The sequence below is a fragment of the Hyperoodon ampullatus genome, assembly GCF_949752795.1.
Source record: "Hyperoodon ampullatus genome assembly, chromosome: 3".
Classification (NCBI taxonomy): Eukaryota; Metazoa; Chordata; class Mammalia; order Artiodactyla; family Ziphiidae; genus Hyperoodon; species Hyperoodon ampullatus.
In genome coordinates, this window is record NC_136916.1 from 15,804,875 (window position 1) to 15,824,916 (window position 20,042).

At 34.8% G+C, this 20,042-nt stretch overlaps 1 protein-coding gene across 1 annotated transcript in view; it reads right to left on the reverse strand.

Annotated features, from left to right (window-relative positions):
* The window catches only part of MALRD1 (MAM and LDL receptor class A domain containing 1), a gene marked incomplete at both ends in the record, with an annotated part of 583,874 nt that overhangs the window by 254,475 nt on the left and 309,357 nt on the right, over positions 1-20,042 (reverse strand). The window contains one exon of the mRNA XM_079699366.1: positions 19,595-19,752. Coding sequence (XP_079555492.1) covers positions 19,595-19,752 — 158 coding nt within the window. The remainder of the gene's footprint in view (positions 1-19,594; positions 19,753-20,042) is intronic.

The window sequence follows — 20,042 nt, forward strand, 5'->3', positions numbered from 1 at the left end:
GTTAATGAAACTAACCTTGAAAAAAACCTTTAGGGTCAAATAACATCAAGAGAGACTATGTTGCTAGGAAACATTGACACCAAGAAGGTTCTTTCTTTAATGTTCATTTACCAAAGTTCAATTTTTGATAGAGTGGGTGTTCAAGTCTGTAACCTCTGAGCTATCACACAAGCTAAATGGAATTCTTAGACTAATAAATTAATGATCAATTTGCTGCTATCATATAACATTTATTCCCAGCTATGGCTGTTTTAAAACAAGTCCTCACTAAACATTGGAAGGAAGGAAGGAAGGAAGGAAGGGAGGGAGGGAAAGGGAGGGAAGACAGTTCACTAACTTCTATTTCCACTCTCCCTGCTTTTACCACCAAGGTTATTTCCTGAAGTGTACAATGTTCACACTTAGCTGAGAGATTTAATTTAGATTTCCAGAGGTCAAGAGGCAGGCTTGTACTATGCAATTCTTTTGATTTGAAATGTCTGACTACAGCTTCATCCCAAATGTAAATTATTTCACCTCAGGTTTTAAAGTAGTGAGAAGAGTGTCTGTTTCCTAGACTTGACATTCACAAGGACTGCTTCAAGGTTCATTTAGAGTGATTTGAAATGAGGTAAAAAAAATCTAAACTAAACTTGGGTACAAAGTATCAAAAACTATTTACCCAACATTACTAATTATTTAGAGAAGTGAAAATCAAAACTACAATGAGGTATCATCTCATAACAGTCAGAATTGCCATCATCAAAAAGTCTACAAATAATAAATGCTGGAGAGGGTGTGGAGAAAAATGAACCCTCCTACACTGTTGGTGGGAATAAAAATTGGTGCAGCCACTGTGAAAAACAGTATGGAGGTTCCTTAAAAAACTAAAAATAGAACTATCATATGATCCTGCAATCCCACTCCTGGGCCTATATCCAGAGAAAACCATAATTTGAAAAGATAAATGCACCTTAATGTTCACTGCAGCACTATTTACAATAGCCAAGACATGGAAGCAACCTAAATGTCCATTGACGGATGAATGGATAAAGAAGATGTAATACATACACACGATGGAATATTACTCAGCCATAAAAAGAAACAAATGAAATAATGCCATTTGCAGCAACATGGATGGACCTAGAGATTATCATACTAAGTGAAGTCAGAGAAAGACAAATATCATATGATATCACTTATATGTGGGATCTTAAAAAAATGACACAAATGAACTTATTTACAAAACAGAAGCAGACTCACAGACAAAGAAAACAAATTTATGGTTACCAAAGGGAAAAGGTGGTGGGGAGGGATAAATTAGGAATATGGAAGTAACACATACACTCTACTATATATAAAATAGATAATCAACAAAGACCTACTATATAGCACAGGGGACTATACTCAATATTCTATAATAACCTGTATGGGAAGAGAATATGAAAAAGGATATATATATATGCATACATATATGTAGCTGAATCACTTTGCTGTACACCTGAAACTAACACAACATTGTTAATCAACTGTACTTCAATAAAAAAACTAATTAATTAAAAAGAAACATTTACCATACTATCAGCTAAAATCCAAAACCCAACATGGGATAATATAGGCAATATGAAAAACAAAGTGTGTGAAAATAATACATTTGAAAATAAGGATTGCTAAAATAAGAGTAAAATTGAACTGTAAGTAGCCACAAATATTATCTGTGTATTAATTTCAGAACATGGCTTATAACAGACACAGAGCAAGCTACCAATTAACCAAAATCTGGAGCACCATAAACTAAGATTATTACAGTGTCCAATTGTGGTAATATATGACCTACAGATTCCACAGAGCTAAATATAATGTCATGATTAAGAAGATGGAAATACTTTCACATTGTATAAATTGCAGAGAAAGTTTAGCTGTATATAAAATGAAACAAAACACCATTTGGATTTGAATCTAACATTTAAAGATCATTTTAAATTAAACTTCTTATTCTGAGATAATTGTAGATTCACATACAGTTTTAAGAAATAATACAGAGATACCCTTTGCTCAGTTCCCCCAGTGAAAACATCTTGTAAAACCATAGTACAGCATCATCACCAGGATGCTGACATTGGTACACAACATTCTGTCACCACAAGGATCACTCCTATCCCTCACTGTCCTCTTGTAGCTGCACCCACTTCTCTCCCACCTCCATCCCCTCCCTAACTCTTAGCAAGTACGAATCTGTTCATTTTTTAATAAATTCATCATTTCAAAAATGTTATATAAATGGAATCATACGGTCTACAAACTTTGGGGATTATCTTCTTTCACTCAGTATAATTCTCTGGAGATAGATCCAGGTTCTTTCATATATCAATAATATGTTCTTTTATCACTGAGTCAGTATCCATGGATATACCATAGTTCATTTATCCACTCACCCACTGAAGGACATATGGGTTATTTCTAGTTTTGGGCTATGACAAATAATGCTGCTATAAACATTTGTGTACATGTTTTTGTGTGAATATAAGTCTTCCTTTCTCAGGAAGGAACACCTGGGAGTTTAATGACTAGATCATATGGTAGTTGCATGTTTATTTTTTTAAATTTGTTTAAGAAACTGCCAAACTGTTTTCCAGAGTGGCTGTACCATTTTGTAGTCTCCTCAGAAATATATGAGTGACCCAGTATCTCTACATCCTTCTTAGCCTTTGGTGTTGACATTTATTTATTTATTTTTATTTTAACCATTCTGATAGGTGTGTAGTGATATTTCATTGTGGATTTAACTTGTATTTCCCTAATAGCTAATAATGTTGAAAACCCTTTCATAATTTTTTTGTCATCTATTATAGTCTCTTTAGTGAAATGTCTCCTCATGTCTTTTGCCCATTATCTAATTAAATTGTTTATTGTTTGTTAATGTATTTCACTAATGTATGATTTTCATTGTTTGAACATACCACACGTTATTTGATGGAGTCTATATATGCATTAGGAGGATAGAATATGTGTGATTCCTTGAAAAGGCTCAAAGGAGGGTCAAAACTGAAGTGAAAGAGCAAAGATGGGAACTATAACGTGCTGAAGGAAGAGCATGTGTGAAAATTTGATATTTGTTTTTCCTTTTGTGCTATGGGAATAGTCATATTCAGTCATTCTTCTATTGACTGACATTTGGGTCAGTCCTAGCTTAGAGCTTTTATAAATGCTCTGCTTTGAATTTTTTTCAAGACTCTTGGACACACAAGCAATTATTTCTCTAGAGAATATACAAACAAGAAACAGAGCTGGATAATGGGATATATGCCACCTCAATTTTACTTACTATTGCAGTTATTTTCCAAAATTGTTATACCAATTTACACTCCTACCGAGAATATACAAAACATTTCATTGCTTGTTCTACTTTCTTGGCAACTCTTGGTATTGCCTTTTAAATATTTCCTCAGCAGTTGCATACAAATAATATCTGCTTGTGTTTTGATTTGCATTATCCTGAGTACTACAGTGGGGGAGCATCTCTACATATGTTTAGTGGCCGTTTGTACCTTCTCTTAGGTGGAATACCTATTTATGTCTTTTGCCCATTTGGCTATGCTTTAGCAATCCTCAGGAATTCTTTCTTTATTTATAGAGGAAATAAGGTAAGTTGGTTTAAAGTACATATTCTGGATCTTAAATCTTGAGACTTAATCCAGGCTTATGTCCAGCCAGGTTTTAGAATGGATGGGGGTACAATCAAGACCAGAGGTGGAGGAGTTAGCCTTCATCAGCTAACAGAGATCCCACCTCATTTAAAATAGGAAGAAAAGTTGTACATGTATTTGGAGAAAGAAGGTGGACACAAGGGTTATACATAGAAAACTAAAAAAAAAATCTAAAATCATATTAATCATTAGATTATCCTCCTCATATTCAGTGCTTTATTGGAGAACCAGTACTCTGATGACAAAGTGTGGGCATTGGAGTTTTTCTCCGTACAGAGCTACTGAATGAGTTGTCTATGGCACTACGTCATGTTAACACACTTCTATCTGTGAGATATGGTGATTATTTGAACATTTGTCATGTAGGAGATGGGGAATAATGTTTTTTTAATGGACTATGTTGGCATATCTCAATGCCCTTCCTTTACTTTAAAAACGAATATCTTGGGGCTTCCCTGGTGGCGCAGTGGTTGAGAATCTGCCTGCTAATGCAGGGGACACGGGTTCGAGCCCTGGTCTGGGAGGATCCCACATGCCGCGGAGCAACTAGGCCCATGAGCCACAACTACTGAGCCTGCGCGTCTGGAGCCTGTGCTCCGCAACAAGAGAGGCCGTGATAGTGAGAGGCCCATGCGCTGCGATGAAGAGTGGCCACTGATTGCCACAACTAGAGAAAGCCCTCACACAGAAACGAAGACCCAACACAGCAAAAATAAATAAATAAATAAATAACCTATGCTTATCAATTCAAACAACAATGACATGAAATTAAAAAAGAAAACAAAAACAAAAACGAATATCTTAGTTTTACCTAGGTATGTATCTGTCATGAATAACCCACCTCATGACAACATTCTGCTTTTCTAAACATTATCTCCTAAATGACAGACATCCTTAGCCACGTTATGGGAAGCAAACAATAACAGCCTGTGCTCTAAGCTTAATGCCTGATGGAATCTCATCATGGCTCAGCTATCAGTGAACACAGGCACAAAGTTCTATGCATCCAAACAGACAATGTGTGAAAATAAACACAGGTAATGAATTCTGGCATCCAAGAGAAGGACACTTAAATGGAAATAATATGAAAACTCCCGTTTAGACAAGTGAGAGAGCACATTTTTGGTTGATACATATATTCATACAGTTTATTTTTAACAAAAGAACAAAAATATATATTCTAAATTTTACTTTTTCTCCCTTTCCTAAGCTCACTTTTCATTAGGAATTAATAGAAAAAAATGACCTAAAACTTGTTAAGTGCTTTATAGTTTCCAAAGCACATTCTCACCTATTATTATTTGGGTTTGATGACCCTAAAACTGCTTTACCTCATATTATGACTATCATTTTATACATATACATACATACATATACATATATATATATATATATATATATATATATATATATATATATATATATATATATATATATATATATATAGTGGCTCATAGATGCAAAGTGATTTACCCAAGGTCATGAGTAATAAGTGGCACATCTGGGATTCAAATCTTAGTCTTTCTCTCTGGCTACATGTCCAGTAATCTTCTGACATATCCTGAAGCCCACTATGAAATTCTGTCAGTTAAATACCTCACACCTTGGGAGATGAGCTGATATAAGCTGTGGTGTCTTTTGATCACTCTGGCAAAAAGGAGAAAAAATTCATCCAAAGTCAAGAACAACTGCTATGTTTAGGGGTGGTGTTACCTGAAACTGGCGTCTCTCTATGCATTGGAAGGACAGGTCATGTGATTCCTTGAAAGGCTCAAAGGAAGGTAAAAACTGAAGCAAAGGAGTAAGACTGAGAACTAATTTTGTTTCCCTTCTTACTTTCCAAAATACTCATTAGATCCAACCCTTCTGTAAAACCTATGACATACACCTAAGTCTTGTGTTGGTAGTTTTGTTTTGAATGAATGGATAAGATCAAAGGGGAATGTGGTTTTCGATGTTTAGTGAAAACAGCAAGGTAATTGTAGCAGAGCATCAGGTCAGGGGTCTCAGAGTCCCAGACAGAAACTAGAACAGAATAATCAATGGCTGAAAACATTGTTGAGAGTTTCAGGTAAAAGTACAGAATGCTGAGAAGCAGCTTCCTGGTAAGCAATTCACTGGGGGATATAAAAATAATCTCAAAAATATTAGATAATGGTTACCCTTCAGAGGGGAGAGAAAAGGGAAGATGGCCCTTCTTATGAACATAAATTTCCATAAAATTAATGATTTTGTTCATGCAGCTCCTTCTACATTCTACTCGTAGTTCTTACTTCCTTCTTCAGATATAGCAAGGAAGATTTCATTTTAAAGATTTTTTTGATGTGGACCATTTTTAAAGTCTTTACTGAATTTATTACAGTATTGCTTCTGTTTTTATATGTTTTGGTTTTTTGGCTACAAGGCATGTGGGATCTTAGCTCCCCAACCAGGGATCAAACCTGCACCTCTTGCTTTGGAAGGCGAAGTCTTAACAACTGGACCACCAAGGAAATCCCAAGGAAGATGTTTTAAGTATTCTTACCAAATTCAGAAATATTAAGAAAATTAATGTCAATACATGCAAAAGACTACCAATGCCTCATTTCCAGTCTCAACTATTCTCAGAAATTAACCTTTTGCAAGATTGATTTTTTTGTTGTCATTATGAAATTCCTACTGAATAAAATGCTAATTATTTTCATGAATTCATACATAGACTTTTTATTCACATAGATATATTCATAGGCCATTACAAGGAAAAAATTAGTAAGTTTCTTTCTCTTCTCTATGTATAGAATTTCATGTATTTTCAAAGCAATTATCATACATGAGAAGGTACAAATGGATGAATTGAGTACTGTGCCTTGTATGATTCTCATCCTAGTGATTCACTTTGAAGTTTCTAAATTTAACAGGACTGTTCAAAAGTGCTGACTTTAAAAAGTTAATACACATTATGTGTGTGCAAAAATATAATGTGGAGCTATCACTTCCCCCCAGAGACCTAGGAAAACAAAGTGAATCTACAGTCATCCATCAGTCATTCTAAACCATGCACTGCCATTTATTCGGCTCTGGGTCACTGTCCAGCTATGCTTGCATTTATAAAATTTTCTTAGAAATTTAATAGTATCTAAGCTACTCAGAAAAATACTATATGTTTGGGGCTAGAAAGTTTGGAGGAAAAAAATGGGAGATTTTCAAGAAAGCAGGATATCTCAGAAACTTCTAATGTGAACTAGAAAATACCACATCTAAGCTACAAATACATTATCTGGAAAAAAATTATCTGGAGCTCCAGATCAACAGTGTGCCTTTAATCATTTTATAAAGTATAAAAATATTTTTCAAGTACTGGGGTATCTGTTTGAAATATTGTATGAGTTTTTGCAAATGATGTTTATTGCTGTGTGGATAGAGTAGTAATAAAAAAGCATACATGCACTATAAAATAACTACTAACTGTATATATGTAAAAATAAAACTGTTCACAGTCTTTCCTCGTCTAAGTAAACAAAGTAAATTGCAAAAAAAAAAAACCGATTCAACTCTATGTCCTCATCATATTTTGTGCTCAAATGTAGAAAGAAAATGAAAAAGAAAAAAAAGTCCTCTAATTTTGACTATTTCTTTTTCTTAATTTATTTTCTGTTTAGACATCTTTAGGAAAAAAAAAAAACAAACTTCAAAAGGAAAAAAATTGCTTGGCAAAAACTTCGCTTGTTTAGTGCCATTTGAAGTATTATTTTCTGCTTTTCAATATATATGTGTTTCCGTATGTGTGTTTCTGTATGTTTTTTGACTACAAAGAAAAATTAGCTCCAATTTTATTGAGGCTAAGAAAGTTATTATTTTCATCCTAACATAACTTTTCTCAAAAATAATTTAAATATCCCACCCTGCAAAATTGAGTCCTCCTCCTCTAAACTAAATAATTTTCTCACCATTCTGTCATAATTCAGAAGCCATATGCATCTCTAATTTTGGTGAGATTTTATTTGCTGAATGACCCCAGTGAAGTCAGAAAGAGTCAAGTTAACTCATTAAAAATATGACCGCTAAAAGTCCTGAGGGCTCATGAATGCTGATGAAAAGAAATCCATAATTTCATAGAAAATATTATTTCACCCTTCTCTTTAACCTCAAGTCTCTATGTCACTTCAATTGCTAGCACTCAGAGTAATGATCCCTCAGCTCGTAAAACTGAAGAAGTATGCTCTCTTGCCACCAGGAGGTTAGCATAAAAGAGGACAAAGCAATGTACAATGATCATCTGTAGGATGTAGTAAATGGCACATCTTGAATTGAAAATAAAATTGATCTGTATTTGTAATCCGTAACAGTCTTCAATGACTCAGTCATGGAAACGTGCATGGTAAAGTCTCAATATATGACTATATGATATAGGAAATAAAATGTTAAATTCTTGATCCATAAAGTAAATCCATAAATAAATGGTCTAATTCATAAAAAGAACAGTAATTCAGTGAAGTCCATGCTTATCTTTCTATTTTTCCATTCTTGAGAGAATAACATCAACCACAAGATGATACAGGGTTTTAAATTAGGACCACAAAGGTAGTGGTTTTATAAAGAATAAAGACTCAGCCTAGACTGCATAGATAATTCCATCTTTATGTCCCACCCCAAATATTCCCCCAGATCTTCCATTTTGTAAATTCCTTTTATTATATACTTACATATTGTTCTCCTTGTTTATATTTAAGTTCATTGAGATATTGGAAATCTGTCTTACTTATTCTAACAAGTATTTTATGTGCCTAAAACGAACTATTTATTATGGAGGAAACAAATTGTACTTGTATCCTACCTTCAAGATAGTGGTAGAGGGCTTCCCTGGTGGCGCAGTGGTTGAGAGTCCGCCCGCCGATGCAGGGGACACGGGTTCGTGCCCCGGGCCGGGAGGATCCCACATGCCACAGAGCGGCTGAACCCGTGAGCCATGGCTGCTGGGCCTGCGTGTCCGGAGCCTGTGCTCCGCAACGGGAAAGGCCACAACAGTGAGAGGCCCACGTACCACAAAAAAAAAAAAAAAAAAAAAAAAAAAAAAAAATAGTGGTAGAAAGTGACAAGGGCCAGAAGAATGTAGAAAAAGTCATAGATTTTTAAAAGTTATGGATAATGAAAAGGCATGGATAAGAGCATAGAAGATAAATGTGAATGGGTAACATGTGGCACTATTTATTGGATGAGAAATATTTTAAGGGAAAAATTAAGTTTAGCAATGGTGTTAAAAGTTGGAAAGCTTGCCCTTACAAACGATGCAGAATGATGTCCTTCACAAGAGAAGGAGGGTTCCCAGAACATCACAAATGGGACTTGCAGAGAGGCATGTAGGAGAGTATAACATACATATTTTAATGGGGTTAAAACTTAGTTCTTGGGGAGTAAAATCTTAGATATTATAATGGTGTGTGGTCTTCCAAAGTTCAATGTTACCCAGAGAAATCTTATTCTTCAATATTTAATTAATCTTGTTGGGGTTTTTTAATATCACATGAGCAGCACTGACACGGAAAATTACATAAAGTGTATACAAGATGAGTGCTACAAAATGCTGGTGAATAGATGGTTCTGACTGGAGGACCTTCTCTTGATTGATTGTTCAATCTTACGGTCATATCATGAGAAGTAACCACTGTGGGCCTATTGGCTGCCATTGACTGTTTTGTCAACACTGTTTATGTTTAAGCCTAAGTGATTTTGTATATAACTTGGGCTATAAGAACTAAATGAAGAATTTATATACTTTTTATTTAAATCTACAAAAGCTATTCAAGCCATCATGTCAACTGCTGAAAAGAAAATAATGTCAAAAACACTTGAATGAATATCTAGCAGCTAAACTGAAATGTGTTTTCTCATTCAAGCAGAAGTTAAAGTTAAGTTCATTAAAAATAATCTTTAAGAATTTGATATTTCAATTGATTTTCTTCTGCTGTTCAAAAAGCAGTTTGGGATTATTTTAAATTTGATTAACACTATGACTAGTGTTTATACAAATTGCTAATCTGCATTTATAATTTGGAACATTATTTAACATAAATGTATTACAAGTTACTCAATAAATATGGTTATAAAGTTAAAGCTAAAGATAATAAAAAGTCAGAAATGACTGAAAATTACAAGAACAGTAAAAGTAAGCAATACTGTATTAAACAACAAAAATAAATTCATAGTACCAGATAAACAAATGTATGCTGTAAACTTTAAAGGGTCAAATAAATGCTTACTTTATTATTATCATTAATATTATATCTTTAATCACTACCTGATAATTGGTAAATTCAGGATCCACTGAATACATCTTAGACTTCTCTACCTTTATGCATTCTTTCATTTGAAATATTCTCCCTTCTTTCCTCTATTTATCCAAATTCTTCTTACCTTTCAAGATCCAGTTCAAATTTCTCTTATTTCCTCTAAACACTTTCATTCCACAAATATTTTAATAGCTTTTGAATTCCTAGAATATTGGATGGTTTGTTCTCTATAGTTGGCATTTAATTATATATGGAAATCCTGTACGTTCACTCATTCATTTCAAACACCTATTATATGTTATACACAAGGCCCTATGCTACACACTACAAATAAGACAGGAAACAAGGGAGATACAGTCTCTGTACCATGAAAGCTCCCTAGCCATCAGACAATAGAGCTCTACACGTAGACAGTCAAGATGCAGTGTGGTGGAGTCATGGGACATAGACTCAGTGGTATGGGAACACATGCCACTCAACTAGGATCCACCCTGTGGACCTCAGAGAGCTTCCTGTTCCAGGAATATGGCACAGCAAGTCATAAGTCATCTTCTCAGAAAGAGGACAACTTCAAAAGAGGGTAATTAAATATCAAGAACATTCAGTTTTGGTGGGAGAGCTCCAACTGTTTCTAATAGACTGAGTACCACACTGCTGCTTTTTGCCAGCAATTAAGTCCACTCTAAACTCACAAGCTCCATGATCGCAAGGCATGTATATTCAGTAGAAGTTCACAGTAGATTGATTTGAATGCATGAATGGAAGCAAGGGGTGAAAAGAGTTGGGATTGAGCTTGCAAAGAAAAGTTGTAGTCCTAAACTAGGAATATTGTTAGTTAGCAGAAAACAGTCTAAGTTAGTACACAGTACATCCAAACTGCCCAGCTTTCCTTTATTTACATCTCTCGCATAATGGGATCCACAGAGGTAGGATCACAGCAGAATTTGCTACACTGCTTTGCTGACACAATTTACAGATCATTAGAAAATATTCCTGACTTCTTTAAAAGATGTGGAGAGATGCACCAATCTGGAAAAAGTAAATTAAATATTTCTTCATTGTTAAAAATAGGTTTTAAACATTTGTTGTAACTAAAATTCACCAGAGATTACAGATAGGCATGTGCTACCTATTCATCTCTTATAGAGATAAGATTGCCAACATTATTAGGATTTTCATGTTCATTTTGATAATACATACAAGGGTGAATCATAGGGTTTTTCTCTACTCCAATTCTGTGATCTATAATTGGTAAAACATATCACCAACCTTGTAGCAGCCTCTGAGTCAGGCATGTGATTCAGTTACAGCAGTCAGCCCAGAGATAAGCAATTCTAACCAATTTTAGTAGAAGCGTGTGTTGCAAACTCCAAAGAAAATTAACTGAGCAGGCGTTAAAAATTAATTGATGAGAACTTATGAGTTCCAGCAAGAGTTACTATCATGTGCTGAAGACTATTAATTTTTCAGGCACTGCCCTCACTCCCCCAAATGAAATAAAATGAAAAGGAATGTTTTGCCATGGTAAATTGGTTTCAAACAGTTAAGATGCAAATATTATCGGGAAGTAAGCAAAAGTTGAAAGGAAATTAACCTGCCCTCGGGATTCCTACATAGGGCAGTCCATATACAACAATCGCACCTATGAAGATTCTGTCGGCAGATAAGGAGTAAGCAAGTGAAGCTACTGGCCAATTATACCTTAAAATTAATTAAAAAATTAAAGTTAAATTTAAAAATGAGGTAAGTTACAATATTGTTTTTCTTCCCTTTCTTCTCCCAGATCTTATATTACACAGAAAGTCAATAGCATGACTACTTACGACATTTGAAAAGGCACTCCTGAATCTGGGTGACAAATCTCGCAATATTTTAATCCATCAGCAGTCAGTTTAGAAGTTGCTGACTCTACCTGGCTGTGAGCCTGATAACGAGCGGCTGAAACAGCTCTTTGCTGTGGCAGCACCAAAGCCCATTTAAAACTACCCTGCTCTGAACTTGGTTCAGATTGAATGTTATCTTCATTTTATGTTTATGTTTCAATGCCTTTATGTTTCAATTATTGGGAACTGGAGTTGCTTTTCCATGCAGAAAGTTCCTACTCAGATAAGGTATGTTGATTATAAATGTAAACACTGAACATATAAGGTAGATACCCTTAGAAAATAAAAAATTCTCAAGACCCCTTATATACAGAATATTGGTTTTCAAGAGGGTTGGAACATGGATGAGGGAAATACATCTTTATTTTTACTAACTTCAACTAAAATTTGGTATTTTCTTCAATTGTGAATACAGGCAACAAATCATAAGTATTAATAGTACCTGTGACTTTCTCACCAATAATAATAACAAATATTTTAATATCACTTTAAAGTGCCATGATTATCTCAAAAATATCACTTATGCTTATCACCCTTTGAAATAGTAGCAGTTATTTCATCCTCTGCTAGATTTTGTCATTTAACGCAAGTTTACTAAGTCGCAATTTTGGATTTTAAAAAATATTTTAATATTTAGTATTAATTTAACTTGTTTCTTTGTAATTCTAGTATTTTATGCATTTATAACAGTATGCTGAGAAGTAATTCAGAAGTTCATCAGACTGCCAAAGAAGTCTGTAACACACACAAACACATACACAGACTATTGATTAAGAGCTCCTGATCTTGAAGATTTCTGCTTTTAATTTAGAGGTCTCAGTTTTCAAAGAGGGAAAAATAGTTATCAAGTTTGATCATACTAGAAAACAGAGAGAAAGAGAGAGAGGTAGGGGGGGGAAGATTCTGAAAGAATAGATGTTTGCAACACTTTTAATGATTTCGTGTTTGAATAAAAATTAAGAGCTTTCATATAGCGAGTTTTGTTCTTATAAAAATCAAATTACATTGCTTCTAATTCATTCTTTCCTCACCAACATTAAAATGTAACTATTAAACATGATTTTGAAAATTTTGAATTATTTAGATATGAGGTAGAGTGATTTAGATAAATACGGTTATTATTACTAGATGTTGACAAGCTGTTAAAAAACAAACAAAACTACAGAAGCTGCTAAACACAAAGTAATCCCCTCCCCTCTCTACATGTGTGGGGACAGGCCTATGGATTTATTAATATGCAGAGATGGAAATCTCTAATTTGTATTATCTCAGAGCCACTGGAAAACTTTGATGAACAGTAATATATTTGCCTCCTGAGTATGAGAATGTTTTAAAATCTAACAGCAGAAGTTGAGTGCAGTGGTTTAGAACATGGATTTTGGAGTTAGAATTGGCTTTAATCCTGATGATACCACTTAATATTTATGTGACCTGGGTCTCAATTTCATGGTCTGTTAAATTAGGACAAAATATCTACCTTACAGATTTACTCTGAAGATTAAGTGAATTACTATGTGTAAAAAAAGACTTAGCACATTGTATAGAAAAAAGAAATTGGCCACGATATGGAAGTAACCTAAGTGTCAATTGACAGATGAATGGATAAAGAAGATGTGGTGTATGTATATATATATATATGTATGTATATATACGTATACATACATATATATATAAAGAAATATTACTCAGCCATTAATAAACAAATGAAATTTTGCCATTTGCAACAACGTGGACGGACCTAGAGAATATTATGCTACGTGAAATAAGTTAGAGAAAGACAAATACTGTATGTTTTCATTTATATGTGGAACATGAAAAATAAAACGAATGAATATAACAAAACAGAAACAGACTCATAGATACAGAGAACAAACTGGTGGTTACTAGTGGGGAGAGGGGTGGGGAGAGGGGTGGGGTGAGGGGCAAGATAGAAGAAGGGATTAAGAGGTAAAAAGTACCAGGCATAAAATAAATGAGATACATGGATGAAATGTACAGCATAGTGAAAATAACCTATATTTTATAATAGCTTTTAATGGAGTATAACCTATAAAAATATTGAATCACTCTGTTGTACACCTGAAACTTATATAACACTGTAAATCAACTATACTTCAATTAATAAAAAGAAATCAGTCAGTAACTAGAGGCTTGTCACAAGAGCAGTAGCAGTAGTGGGAATAGAAAGGGAAGTGAAACAGCAGTAATAGTAGTGAGAACAATCTTTAGAGCTGACCATATGAGTCTCTTGAAAAGTAAAACTCTGGGATCAATTTAACTAAATTGTTAGCATCTTAATAGAAATCTTAATAGAAGGGACTCCACTGGCTGCCTGTGAGTCCTAGTGGGCAGCACTAGGAGGTAAAGGAAGAAGTGAGAAGTTTAGAAAAATCTCACTTAGTCAAAAATAAACCTGGAATAAACATTGCCATGTTCTCTAAGGAACATTTATTTTACAAAAATCATGGCATTGTGATCTTGTGGCAACTAATTAATAAAACTCTGGGTGTGTTGATCTCTTGCAAGGCTATAGCTTGAAATGCAAAGATCTTTTCTCCCTTGATTTGGTCAAGGTCACTAATATAGTAGCCCCCAATCTACGCAGATTGAATTGTTAATGTGCTGAAACAATTCCAGAAAAGCAAATAAAGTTCTGGTACTAAAGTTCAGTTTAATGGATTTACAGCCCCCAATGCACGTGACAGTCTTTGAAAAATCGATTTTCTCTATCCAGCTTCCATGTATCCTCTCTAGCCATATCCTCCACATCCATTACTCTGAAATAATGAATAAAATCCCAACAATGTGACTAAAATAGCATCAGATATTCAGTAGGCTGAAGAGATCAAAAGATGCCTAAATATAAAAATCTGTCTGACATACTCTTAGGCACGTTAGTATTAGCAATTAGTTGTAAACCTTCTCACATTAGGACTGTGGTGAGTGTGTGTGACGGGGACAGGGTAGTGGTGGGTTAGGATGGATGGAGAATGCCCACTTTTTTCAGTTGACTCTTAAACCCAACTGATGCTCATTGTTTGCTAGGTTGAGGGTAAAACAGAACCAGAACTTCCAGGCTTCTAAGTAGGCAAAGGAATCTGGCCTTTCCTTTGTTGATCTGACATTTTCCACTGCCTATTAAACAAAATCTGTATTTCCATATTGAATTTCCAGGAAGTATGTAAGAGCTCTGAATAAGAAGTTAGAAAAATTGGATTTATATCTTAACTTTTTTCTTAAAATACCGTATGAGCTGGGACAAGAAATACAACCTCATAATCTTAATTCCTTCATCTGCAAAATGAAGAGTTTAAACATATTTTGAAGGACCCCACCAGCTCTAAAATTCTCTGAATCACTAAGCAAGATAAAGCAATAAGCTAATTTAATTACGTTCTTGCATCATAACTAGGTTGCTATAATCAGGAGGGCTCTCCTGAAATACATTATTTTTCTCCATTTCTGGCTTGAATATATTATGTTTTCTATCATGATGGCATAATGGATAGTCCTGAATGCCTTCAGTCAAATAGATTCAAATTCCCTACAGCATGCAAGTCATCCTGATTAAAACATGAACAGTTTATCAAAGATGGAGTATTTCTAAAACACAATAATGTCCTTCAGGTAGCAGGTGTTCCTGCATTTTATTCACATGGCTAGTTGAAAAGATGCAAAGGTCTTTTGTTTCGTGATGAGACTAGATAGACTTTTTACCTATGAAAACACTTTATCAAACACAAGTAAATTTTAAAATTCCCCCAAAATTCTTTTTAGCATATTAAAATCGACATATTACTCATAATTAGTTAACCCCATCAGAAAACAAGTGACCAGAAAAATCTGTAAAATTAAATATAATTGTAAAAACAAGTTAATTTTTATGTTGTGGAACTCTTACTCTACCCCTGAACATTTGTTTCATATTTTCTTTTAAATCTTAGATGGTTTGAAAAGTAATATATTTAAATTTAATGCAAAATTTAATACTGAATGTAAATGAGTTAAATGGTAGGTAAAAATGATAGATGTTATCAAGAACAAACATACTATTCTAAAAATGGATTATTACTACATTCAGAAAAAGATATGATCCATGTATTTTAATTTAGATTATCAACTTTCAATCTTCTCTCATAGACAGAAATCAGATTGTGTAACATTCTAATCTTAATTTTTATAATACCTGAGTTCAAGTCCTAGCTCATCCACTTACTTATAACCTTGGACTTCCTACTTAGCCCATCTGAGTTTTGACTGACTCACCCATTAAATGAACACAGTGGAATGGCAGGGATCACAGGCAATTCCCATGGACTAAATCCCACTTACAAAGTGGCTTGGCCCAAGCAGTGAGGGATAGCTAATAATCCTTCTACCTGGTGGACTCTTTTTTCTCATTAAAAAAAAAAAAAAAAAGCAAACTATTGTATTTTAAAAAGTAATTTCTCTTGAAAAACTGTAGCTACTTCATTTTATTGTGTGTGCTTTACATTTATAACTAAAGTAAACTGCAAGGAAAGAAAAAAATTAAGGTTAATTTCTCAATAAGATGCTCTTTCCACCTTCTCAGAATTCACCAATCACTTTAAGACGCAAAGATTACATTTGATTTAATTACATCTCTTTAGTGAAAAGTGTTCACGTGACTGAAAGCAAGAAATATAGAGGGAAAATACAATATAGACAATATGTAAAATAGTACTGCTCTTTACTGAGTGTTTTCTAAAGCAGTAGCTTTGCCTTGCTGGGGTTTCCCTGAATTCACTCCTTTATAACAGGATAGTTTAAGAATCACACATATCCATTATAAGAATTATTATTCATTTTTCCTCTTAAAAAATGATCCTGTGCAATGAACATAGATCTCAGTAAAACAGAGTCTCTATTTCATTATGAAGAGTAGAAAACTCAGTCTAATCAGTGAGGAACACTGGGGATAAGGGTGAGCGGTGAACACATAAGTTTGGGATGTAAACATACCTGGATTCGAACTCCCATCTGTCACTGACTGGCTATGTGGCTATAGGATGGTTAGTTATTTCTATGGGACCCTCTTTAGTAAAATGGGGCTCACTTTATTTACCTCAGAGGGTTGTGCTAGGAATTACATGAAATAGTGTGTGTTGGTAAATGTAACTCTCAGTATGTATTATTCTGGTTGTGATCTGTAATCGATACTACCCTTTAAAACTAGATTGTCATTAAATTATTGGTCAGTGGTTACATGCCTTTTGTATCTGATTGCATGTATATATTTCAGACCTAGATTTCAGATTCTCCAGATTAGACTTTAATGTAGTGCATGTAATGCATAACAGCCATTCCTGCACAAGGATTATCTCAAACAAGGGGTGTCCTGAGCCCAGCACTGGGCTCTGGGAGGGAACTACTCCCCTCTTTCAATCCCTTCATCCAGCAGTCCCTTCTTTGAAGAGCTGAGAGACATAAGGACTAAAGCCTCAAGGCTTTGCCTTAAATATTTTATAATGTATCTATTGAAATAGAATAAATATAAATGAACAGCCAGTGAGCAGGAAGAATTTCTGGAGTTGTGAGGGACACTCAGAAAAAAAGGAATAATCATGGTGGGCAATAGCAGTCAAGGAATGTTTTGTGAAAGGCTGAATCTACCAGATTGTGTTGGACTTGGTATGGAGGGAAGAGGGGAACACAGAAGGAGGCATTCCTGAGGAAAGGCAGAGGAAACTGGGCCAGGGGCAACATATGTATAGATTGGGAACATTTTAAAAGATGAGGAATAAAGAAAGAAAGAAAAGGTAGCATCCCTGACCCTACTGTGTTTGCCATCTGGCTAGGACAATTTCCAACTAATGAGCAAGGTAAAAATCCAGCATGGTTCCACACAGAGAGAAGCCTAAGAAGTACTTTGTAATGATGATCAGAAATATGTATTGTTAATTACCAAAAATGAAACAATTGACCTAAAATTCATGAATATAAAATCAATGTATATTATGAAAAGTTTCTCTCCTTTGTAATAAATGTCACTGAATAATAATAGGCATATATATATATATTTTTTTAATACAGTAGGAAAACGGGTCTCTAAAGATGCTGTTAAATGTCCATAGGAATCAATTGGAGGAAACATGGGAGCTCAACGTGACTTGATAGGAAGACTTATATCTCAAAATAGTTTAATTTTACATTTTGTAGTAATATAAAATTTATTGCTATAAGAGAGGAGAAATGTAAATATGAGTGAAACAAATAATAAAAGCAAAATCCAGTGTACCAAGTCCTTCACATGGTACTGTTGAAAAAAGAGAAAAGAGACTCAAAATGGAGTCACTTGTGCTAAGCCCCATGACAGGAAACTAACACTTAACACTTAACCTAACTGAAGTTTCAAGTTCCTTCAGGACTGTAATCATAACCAGTCAGCACTAGGAAAGTAATCTGCCCAACAGAACCCTTCCATCCTCCTCAGAAGGGCAACCTTCCCTGAAGCAATGCATTTTTTTGCTAGTAACTTCCTTTTTCTGCCCCCTTTCTGCCTTTACAAACCTCTCCTTTTCCACAACTTGACAGGGCTCCTTTCTATTTATTTGCTACATGGGATGCTGTCCAATTCATGAATCGTTCAATAAAACAATTTGATCTTTAAATTTACTCAATTGAATTTTTGTTATTGAGCAGTACAGACCATATAATCCAGTATCACATTCAATAGAGTACTGGCAAAATACTCTTACAAGAACTTGAAGCCTTACATACATTTCAGTAAGTTTTCATATTTAAATATAAGAATAAATCACTGTGGTATTGCTGCATGTATTTTATTAGGCAGGCTTTTCTGCATTATTATAGAAGAGTCCTAAAATATAAAGTTAACTCAGGTTTTAGATAAAACATGAACTATGAAGCATTAGCTATTCAGATATATGAGGCCTTTGGTATTCTGGTCAGGCATTTTCTATCAGTGTCAGGGCACTTCACCGAAGCCCATGTGTGATAAAACAGCAATGGCCTCTAGAGCATGGTTTTAGAGTAAGCTTTCTTGGAATTCTAACGAGATTCTTGAAATGAACACACGTGTGCGCACACACACACACACATACACACGCACACACACACTTATCTCCTTTTTGCTGCTGTTATAGCTTGCCAAAGAGTAAAGGTATATGAACCACGTTTCATTAATATTAATGTATACTTTGGTATTTTGGTCCCTGAACACTGTCACTCTGTTAAACGAAATTAAAGCCCTGACAGAAACATCTAATTAACCCACAGTAAGAAAATGCATTACTGTGTCATAGTTAATAAGCAGTTAAATGTAATCATACCTTCATCATTCTCCTGATCGGTTCTGTCCTTTGCACGGTGTGTGCTTAGAAGCAGAATGTCTAATATTAATTCCCTTAATGATTGCTCATATATGAGTTAAAATGGATATCTGTTCTCCTTTCAGATGTACAAATAATCTAGTTTCTTTTACTGAGAAGGACTGGGAAAGAAATACCTAGACTTGTGTGTCTTAGACTAATTGTTACCCTAAAAGGAGTCTCTGGAATTCAGTCATAACCAGAGGGTACAATGCTGGGCTCAAAGCTGGTTCCCACGCCCAGTTTACCAAACTCCACAGAGTATCTGAACCACAAGTAGCAGCTCCCTCTGATGGGAGGAGGCTTCCCAGGACCAGGTAAGCAGAGTTGTGATAATCTCCTTTTGGCCATGTGCTGTCTCTAGGAAACTTCACTAAGCTCAGAGGCATTGCAGGAGAAGATCTTACCTTAATGAGGACCTGAATGGATCCTGTGGCTTTTGTGGATATAAAATACCAGAAGCTCATGGTGCAGGCAGTGCTGGCTTCTTGCCACAGACCACTCTTGAGGTGTGCTTCTTCGCACCGAAGGCCCACCGGAGTAGCCTCCAGATACAAGAAGTGCCCTGGGAACAAGATGGGATTCAGATAACGCAAAAATGACATTGAGGGGATTATGTTAGCTTTTCCATCTTTGGGTTTTGAATTACATTTCTATGATCTGAACTGTCAAAGGTATTTCTGCTTGAAAGAGAAAGGAAATCTAATAGTGTTGCCTCTGGTTCACTGACAGAACAATATCCAACTGTCTCTGTTTTAGCAAAGTACTTCACGGTATGCAGATTAACTGATCTGCCAGGATATTTATGCCATGGACTCAACAAGGTAGTTACACAAATTATTTCATGGACTCCCC